The sequence below is a fragment of the Poromitra crassiceps genome, assembly GCF_964638095.1.
Source record: "Poromitra crassiceps genome assembly, chromosome: 5".
Lineage (NCBI taxonomy): Eukaryota > Metazoa > Chordata > Actinopteri > Beryciformes > Melamphaidae > Poromitra > Poromitra crassiceps.
The window spans coordinates 55563042-55573083 of record NC_139642.1 but is presented as its reverse complement, the minus strand read 5'-3'; the positions used below and the strand labels follow the sequence as shown (position 1 = coordinate 55573083).

At 41.0% G+C, this 10042-nt stretch overlaps 1 protein-coding gene across 1 annotated transcript; it reads right to left on the bottom strand.

Annotated features, from left to right (window-relative positions):
- Nucleotides 1-4469: 4469 nt before the first annotated feature.
- Nucleotides 4470-8466, bottom strand: folr (folate receptor; the record flags this gene model as incomplete). The annotated part of the gene is made up of 4 exons (XM_083636797.1): nucleotides 4470-4738; nucleotides 4949-5084; nucleotides 7336-7524; nucleotides 8338-8466. The coding sequence occupies 4 exons, from the start codon at nucleotides 8464-8466 to the stop codon at nucleotides 4470-4472; spliced, it is 723 nt and encodes a 240-aa protein (XP_083492923.1).
- Between the last annotated feature and the right edge of the window lie 1576 nt (nucleotides 8467-10042).

Here is a 10042-nt window from a genome sequence, read left to right as displayed (position 1 = left end):
TGCAAACATGTGAAAATGAAATGCTGTTAGTTATTATAAGCATAGTTTCCATAGCAGGTTAGTTGGCTACTTGTCACATGTTATAGTACTGTAGTTAGCAAAACACTGACTTCCATGTGATGTCTCCAGGTCAAGATGCAGTTCTTTAAAATAATTAGCATTGTGGATATAGTCTTTTTATGTGAATCACATTTTGGGTGAAGCAAGATTTAGCTATATTTCAAGAAAAGTGGCAGCAGTGTAGAAGCTATGTAGAAGTGAGTGACTAAGTTAATAACCATAAAAGCACAAATAATTGACCAAAATCTCTAAATAAATACACAGTATTTACCCTAATGAGAAAAGGAGCAAAAATATTGATGGTTAAAACGGAATAATGACATAACAACAGTTCAATCCTAATGTTGATTTAAAATGAGATATTCCTCTAAATCTGGCTTCAAATGGCCAACATGTTAGAAATAGCTAAACACGATTTTCAGACGGCAGCCCGTCTTTATTGTCACACAACACACTACAACACATGCATGCGGCCACTACACACACTCATGCTGACGGTGGCCGGTGAAATATGTCCTCTGCATTTGACCCATCCAGGCTTGTCCTTTCCTCCAGGGGGCAGGCCAGGAGCAGTGGTCGCTATTTCTTTCCAGCGCCCGGGGACCTTCATTGGACCATCATTGGACCAACTTCAGATGTTGTCGTCACTGGTCGGATGACGATCTTCTGCATGTTTTTAGTGGGGGGTTATGTACGGAGGAACCCCCTGGGGGGTATGGGGAGAACATGCAAACTCCACACTATGGAACGATTGATAGATAAATCAATCAATCATGAGTGGATTCAGCACACTTTATCTGGGCAGACTGATTGAATCATTGTAGATCTATTCAGACCTTAGGTCACCACTGAAAATTTTCAGCCAGCAACCTTTGGTCGCCGCCGGCGCCGAATGTCGCCCCCTCAGAATTTTGGCTTGCATGACACCCCTGGCTACAGGTAGTACAGATCCTGTAACCAGCAGCCAATCACAGGGCTTCCTCAAGGACCTGATGGATCACATACTATACATACTGAAAACAGACGTGGCATCGAGACACATATTCAAATTCATGCCACACACACACACACGCACACACACACACACACACACACACACACACACACACACGGACGCGCGCACACACGCACACACACACACACACACACACACACGTGCACACGCACACACATACACATGTATAAGGAGATCGTGAGACAAAAATACACAAACACATAAATAGAGGGGAGAGACATAAACACGCCCTCTCTCTCTCATTCTCTCTCTCTCTCTCTCTCTCACACACACACACACACACACACACACACACACACACACACACACACACACAGGGGAATTGAACCCCGTAATTACTGACTAGTGCAGCCCACTAACCACTAGCTGGCCCAGAGTGGTCATGTGATGCTGTGATCACTGGGGCCCATGTGTAGAGGGAAGTTGATCCTGGATCAGTTTGACAGTTTCCTCCCTATGGTTGATGCATTGGGTTGATGTGACAAACGGGTTCTGAAGCTGTTCCCTATAGTCTCCATTCAAGGGGAACTTCACCCACATGTGGTGTATCCCTCCTGGCTACTGTAGACAAGTAAAAAAAAGAAAATCGTTTTATTTTATTTTATTTTCCACACACCCTATTTTGAATTTTCCACATTTTTCTAAACACACACAACTATTGGGCTACCCTGATTTTTGCCACTTATACATTTTGATGGTAAAAAGAATCTTGTTTTTGGGTGATGTTATAACTATATGACTATGACTTTTTGTTTTCATAACTAGTTTAAATTGCATCATATGTTTTAGTGATTCTATTGCAACTGTAAGGCTTGCAACACTACAGTCCATCATTGGTCAGTATGTTATAGGGACATGTCAGATTGTGCAGAAAAATACAAAGAGAGAGAAATATGACACTATTTTAATTTGACCCCATTTATTATTACCCACTTATTTTTTTATTTTGTCACAGTAGATGGACGGTTTCCCAGGGAAAGCTCACTGATAAACACTAAGTGTTGATGGTTAATAGAAAAATAAAGTTTGTCTCCCGCAAAAAAAAACCTTTGTGGAGAGTGGAAGAGAGCAAACCTTAAAAAATCCCACAGCAACACTGGTCTTTGTAGTAGACATTTTTTTAAAAGCCTTTATTTTAAACATGGCTATAGATTAAAAAACACCAACATGTTTCTGCTCACACAGGAGCCTTCATCAGGGAGTAAGAGGACATGTGAATCTAAGACAGCCCTTATGTAGACAATCAGCAAGATTACATCATTGGATGGCCATCCAATCAGAATTCCACAATTATGCAAATAGGGAAAGAGAAAATAGTCATCTTGGTGCTTAAAGGTACAACAACCCAATACAGGTCAAGAACCATATAGAAAAGATCACATGAAAGTTTAAATAGGAATTGCAACAACATTTACAGCTGGCATCGACTTATACCAGAAATAACCAAAGCATCAGCACATGTGACAATATTTATCACTGAAACAGATGTTTAACACCAGAATTAGCCAAAGCGTCAGCATAGAAACAATGTGGAGCATATTTGCTCTTTTAGTCAAAAAGAATGGGTATCCAATAAAATAAACAAAAAATAAACAAAAATGGAGAACCTCAGACTTTAAGAAGAGGAGATCCATTGGGAAACTCCTTCAAAGGAAGGGGGAAAAGTCAAGATCATCATTCAGACCAGGAAAAGTAGTGGCTTTCAAAGTGACTATCCAAAATGTTTCTCTTTGAAGGAGGTTTTTGACTCTGTCTCCACCCCTGACAGACTTCGGGATGACTTCAATGGCCATAATTCTTAAAGAGTTACTTCTTTGAAGGAGGTGTTTGACTCTGTCTCCACCCCTGACAGTGTTGATGGTTGGCTGGGCTCAGAGGCTGAAGAGATGGTAAGGATTGGTGCGGGGGATATAAAAAATGAGAAACATGAGAGAGGATGAGAGAAGAAGAAGGAAAAAAGCTAGTATATAATAGGAACAACAAATACTGTGAGAGGGACAGAGCTGAAAGAGTGGCTGGCTGCAGTGAAGACTTGATCGATTTGATTGATTCTCTGTTTTTAAATGGAGCAGCAGCAGCAAGGATTCTTCTTCACAGGTGCTGTAAAAATGCTCAACAATCTCTTTGGTGTTTAGCAGAGGCACTGGAGAAGTGTTGGAAGCGTCTCTCCAGAATGCCCCCCTGACAATCAGAAGCAGAGTTAAAGATGTGAGAGCGCTCGCGTGCAAAGAGTCAGGCAACGACATGACCTCATGCTCAGGTAGATACACACATCTCTTTGCCACTTTAATGCTCAGGTAGATACACGCATCTCTACGCCACTTTAATGCTCAGGTAGGTACACACATCTCTACGCCACTTTAATGCTCAGGTAGATACACACATCTCTACGCCACTTTAATGCTCAGGTAGATACACACATCTCTACGCCACTTTAATTGGGTTGAATCCAAATGACAATATTGAGTCTCTTCTTAACACACTGAACTAAATGAAAAGACTCACTAAGATTCAGAAAATCACAGATGCAAAACCACAGGACAGGCAACATATATATTGATGTTACAATTCCTGGGATACAGTACCAGAATAAACTCCTGCACACTGTCTCCACATGCAATACAAAGTTTAATCAGAATAACGTTTCGGTCGTGAGACCTTCATCAGATTCTCTTACAGAAGAGGAGGAGGGACCCAGTTAAATAGGCTGGCAAACCTACGTGGACCAATCGGGTCGCACTGCACCCTGACATCATAATTGAACACAATTACCTAGATAGAGAATGGCAGGTATGGGTCAGAGGTCTGATAGTGCACAGTATAGTGAGCCTAGGTGTGCAAAAGCTTTTTTCCTTAAAATTCCTGGGATGAAAAAGTTATCAAATAAGATCTACTCTCTTTTTTGCATAATCAGGCCCGATACTTTTGAGAAATGGTGAATGAATGCACTATAGGCTACAGTACACATTTACTTTGGGGGGGTCTATGCAGGACACACAGCAGAGGGGTCCTGCAATGAATGAATGAATGAATGAATGAATGAATTAATGCCATGAATCAATGGGGGAGCATGTGTCACCTACAATAAGTATTATTTATTTATTTATTTATATAATAACTCCTGCCACCAGTCCCAGATTGTACAAGTCAAGTCAATGATATAGGGAACCCTAATGGAACTATCATGGTTGAAAAATCTATCTATAGATTAAAAAAAAAAAGTTTCTGAGTCTGGCTGACCTGAAATCAAATCTTAATGTTCTGATCAACCTTATGAACGTGATATCACATGTCTTTGCCGTGATGGCCACCATATACTAAGACACAGAAATGCCAAATCACTAGACAGAGATCCAGCACAGTCACAGCCATCTTTGGCTGGTGATGGTTTTATTCAGAACATTGCAGAGAAGGACGTGACCAGCAGGAGTAGCGTCGTCAAGGCAACACTTTGTTGTCGCCAGGCACTGTTCAGGTAGTACTCAGCCACCTTCTTGTTGGGGTTTTGCCCGGTGAACCACATCTGCATGCAGCGGCCTGAGCTATTGGACAGGGTGGTGTAGAGGTAGGACTTGGACCAGATCTCTTCACACATGGACTTGGGCGTGGGGTAAACGTCAGTCCACTTCCTGCACTTGCTGTCCACAGGGCATCTGTTAGTGCCTGGGGGGGGGGGAGAGAGAGAGAGAGAGAACCTGTGTGAATCCAGCCTGATAGCCTACTCCAGAATGCAACCTATAAGTGTCCATCTTTCTCTGCACAGTGTTCTCCACAGGATCCCCAGCTGGAATTCAACCCTGCAGTTGGTTTGAACGCTCATGTACCTCCGGTTGTGAGTGAGGTGTCAGCCCGTGTGTGCGTGTCTCAACTCACCTGTGCTCCAGTCCCATCCATAGTGCCAGTCGTTCTTGCAGGTGACGTCGTTCTTGCAGTCCTCCCACCACCTGTGGCAGTCCTCCTTACACAGAGGCACATTCAAGATGCGCTCCCTCCTCCAGCTCTGGTCCACCTACACACACAGTTCAGTGGTTTGTATTATTTATATATATATATATATATATATATATATATATATATATATATATATATATATATATATATATATATATATATATATATATATATATATATATATATATAACATATTATATATTACATTTATATATAAATGATACATATATATATATATATATATATATATATATGTCACCAGAGATGATAGGAAATGATAGAAATAAACAAAAAGAAAAACATTGGTTATAATGATCATCCGCTTATAGTGATCAATATATATATTGTATGGACGACCCTTATTGCTGGCAGTAGTAAAGATGGGGCACATTACAGAGTCTATGTTTGCACACATAGAGAACATAAGAACAAAAATTTCAAAAACAATTGCAATACTACACAAAATGAAATATATAGTGAACAATAACTCGCTGTATCTTTTGTACTGCTCCCTCATACTTCCATACATAACATATTGTGTGGAAGTATGGGGGAACACATACAAAACTACCGTCAAACCAATCTACATCCTGCAAAAGAAAGCCATCAGAATTGTAAATCGAAGTGATTACCTTGCACCATCCAATCCACTCTTCATCAGTACAAATACACTTAAACTAGAAGATCTGGTCAACCTACACACTGCTGTAATAATCTACAAGGCACATAACAACCTACTTCCACCTTGCATACAGGAGCTGTTCACAGTCAGAGACTCGCCATATCCACTCAGGGGAACTTGTATTTTTAAGACATCCATGGCAAGGACCAACACTAAAGGCAAATGCACATCTGTAAATGGAGTACACTTATGGAACAACCTCGACAAAGAATTAAAAACATGCACTTCTGTCACCAAATTTAAAAAGATGTTTAAAACTCAGGTACTCAATAAATATAAAACATTATGAAAAACAATCCAACCACCAATAAAACCGAAGATAAGATTGTACAATGATCAACCAAAACCAAATTAAACAAACAAGGACCAATGTATTTGTTACTAACCTGAAACAACTGCATTGACTTGTCTAACATGGTGTAAATATGGTATATTGAAGTATATGTATATATATATATGTTAAAATAAATCTATATATGTATGTATATATATGAGCACGATCACTTGTAAATTTCTTTCAAATTTTCTTTTTTTCTTCTAAAGTTCAGTTAAATACCATAATTGAAACTGCGTTAACATGTTTTGTTTTTGTAATTCTCTTTTATTTACATAGAGGCAAAATAAGCTGCGGCTTCAGCCTACACCTTTTCGGCCCATCTTGCCTCAACTCATTGTATGTGTGTATTGTCATGATTTGTTGAATGGACCGAAATAAACTAACTAACTAACTAACTAACTATGTTTATCAAATTAGCTGGTGATTGTTGATTACTGAAATTCAGAATAGCATAATAATGATGTTCTTTACAGCAACATATTTATGGATTTACTTCCTCTTCTATTTTCAACTTGTATATTCCTATGCTGCCATCTAGTGATACGAGTACACACATGTACACATACAGAGAGAGGGGAGAGACTGAGTGAGACAGAGTGGTGTTGTGGATTGACTTGAGATAACAAGGCCCAGGGAACTTCAGCCAATTCTCCCACATGGTTTTGACTGAAATGAAAGCCCTCGGCCGTACAGGCTGAGGCCATTTACACCTGGCATTAACATGAGTTTTCTGTCATCAGATTGCAATCAGATTGTGCTTGACCACTTGAAAGTACAGGTGTAAATGCCCCCAAGACACATTGAAGACGGATTGCAATCTGATCGGCCAAACCGCCTCCGGAGGTGGTCAGGGACGCATTGTGTACACATTGAACACAAGTGTAAATGCAATGTGTCCTCTCAATCTGGATGCAGCAACTGTATGCGGATTGAGAGGACACCCATTTTGCAAAACGCATGCTAACGCAGCTAACTCCAGGTGTAAATGAAATCAGGCTAATGTGGTCAAGCGCTATCTGATTGCAATCTGATGACAGAAAACGCATGTTAATGCCAGGTGTAAATGGCCTCCATGACATTGGGGGAGTGGGAGCAGAGGTCCCCCTCCTCTTCCCAAGTAGACAGGAGACTTCCAGGGTTTGTTTTGGTTGCTTTCTGTCCTTGGCTTTAACAAGAGGACATTCCAATGGTCCTGTTATTTGGTAACAATATTGACTACCAGACCAGACCAGATGTTAAGGCAAGTCGTTATAGATCATTCCCCGCCCTCCGACAATGAACAGCACACACCTTTTGTATCCAGGGTCCCAAGTGGGGCGAGCACTCATAGAAGCAGGTGTCCTGGATGAAGTGCTGCTTGCACTGGGGGCTCATGCCACCACAGTGGTTCCAGTTGAAGTTGTAGAGGTATGAATTATCATCGTGGGCTTCTTCTGTGGTGTTGGCTGTGCAACATGCATTGTCATGCCATGGCTTACACTGGGAGAAAGAAGGACATGGGGGTGGTGGGGGGGCAGATAGACAGACAGACAGACAGACAGGCAGACAGACAGACAGACAGACAGGCAGGCAGACAGACAGACAGACAGGCAGGCAGGCAGGCAGGCACAGACAGACAGACAGACAGACAGACAGGCAGGCAGGCAGGCAGGCAGGCAGGCAGACAGACAGACAGACAGACAGACAGGCAGGCAGGCAGGCAGACAGACAGACAGACAGACAGACAGGCAGGCAGGCAGGCAGGCAGGTAGACAGACAGACAGACAGACAGGCAGGCAGGCAGGCAGGCAGGCAGGCAGGCAGACAGACAGACAGACAGACAGGCAGGCAGGCAGGCAGGCAGACAGACAGACAGACAGACAGACAGACAGACAGACAGACAGACAGACAGACAGACACAGACAGACAGACAGACAGACAGACAGACAATGCTTGACATAAATTATTGCAATAGTTCTGTGGGCCCATGGGGCTCCTGGGACACGGGGTTAAAACCACTATTCAAATAAGACACATACCCCATTTTCAATTGGATTTCTTTTGTGAGCCAGAACTAATTTTGGAGGGTAATGCTGAACAGAAAAAATGTATTGCTTTTATGCTATTGAACTCCAATCTCAGTATTTCATTTGGACTTCCTTATGTTACTTGCCTGTGAATTAGGGCTATATAAATAAACATGTATGGATGTTATGTATGGACCCATTTTAATGTCCCAGCACCTCACCACCACTGGGTTCCAACCCAATCTTTTTGAGGCCATTCTTCTCCAAGGGTGTTTTTATTCACTACCTGCTGGTAAAGTGCTCCCTCTGGGCTGGGGTCTACTTTGTGGTGTTTGGCATCCATACACATGTTGAGTTTGTCCAGAGACAGAGCGCCACCGGACAGGACCAGCAGCAAGAGCACAACTCTCCACATGCTGCAGCTCTGCCTGAGGGAGCACAGAGGGAACATTCTTATTTCAGGTTTTAAGGGATTCTTTTAAGGGGCATTTCAGGATTATTTGACAACAAACGGACAGGAAAGATGAGGGGGAAGTCTACATGAAATTAAAATACACAATAATTGTATTAATTGTATAAAATCGTCTTATAGTTATGACTAAACCCCATGGGGTTTCCCTATGAAGGGTGCATTTCCTGTCATGATGTCTATATACAAAGAAGACACACACACACGCACGCACGTGTACACGCACACGCCAAACACGCGCGCACGCACGCACACACACACACACACACACACACACACACACACACACACACACACACACACACACACACACACACACACAGTTTTCTTCCTCAGTTCCGCAAGTCACCCATTTCGTGTGGTATTTCCCCTTTTCCAGTTACCCCTGCACTTCCTGAAGTTCACCACATCATATTAAAATCAGTGTGCTCTGAAAACGACATACATACAGCCTACATTGCATGTCTTTACAAAAAAATCGCATTGTGATTATAAACATTGTATTCTGGCATAGACTACAGTCAGCACCAGTGTTAGGGGTAACTCATTACAAAAGTAACATATTACATGCAATATATTACTTTTAGCAGTAACTCAGTAATGTAACTTATTACCAATAGAATTTCAGTAATATTATACCAGTTACTTGTCAAGCAAACAAGTTCGAAATTTATTTCGAACTTTTTTTTCTTTTCTTTTTTTTTTTCTTTTTTTTTTTCCAATCAAAGCATATTTAAATAAAGATACAATCATTTCCTAATCAAATTTTATTTTGTTTTTATGCAACTAACCACTATATATGACAATAACAAAGGAACATTTTTTGGACGGTTTACACTCACTTTAAGACGGTTGAAAATATTTTTCGGGCTGGTTCCGAGGCGGGGATGTCATTCTGCTACTGCTGTTATTTTGTTGTGATGCAAAAGTAACGAGTTACTCTACTAATATTGTAAAGTAACGTATTACTTTCAAATGAAAGTAACTAATAATATTACATTTTGAAAGTAACTTGCCCAACACTGGTCAGCACAGTCACATGGTAGTGATGGTTTGGTTACATGGTAGTGATGGTTACTTGTACTTCTATAGGCTGCTTTACCAACATTTTAGGATTATGATGCTTCAAGGGAAACACAGCCCAGTAATCCTCTTTTGTCTTCTTCATTCAGCAGAAAGTGAAAACTTACACTTTAAACTTATATAATGGGTGTTATAGAATGGAATCTAACAATACATTCTTCTCTCGAACATAACCAGTATTTACATTTTCTCTATATCAATGGGTGATGTATTTTTTTGGAGGTAACGAATAATAAAGACTCAACTACCTTTGGTGGCAACAGCTTTAAAGAGCCGTAAGAGTTCTACAGACGACTATATGAAATGATTCACTTTACCTTGTAAGATCCTTTGATGCTGCTGATGCAAAAATCTGCAGTCTTCCTGGTCAATGTGTGTGTATGTGTAATTGTTTTGAGTTGCCCTAAAACATGTGAAATGTGGATAATTGTGCTATAGC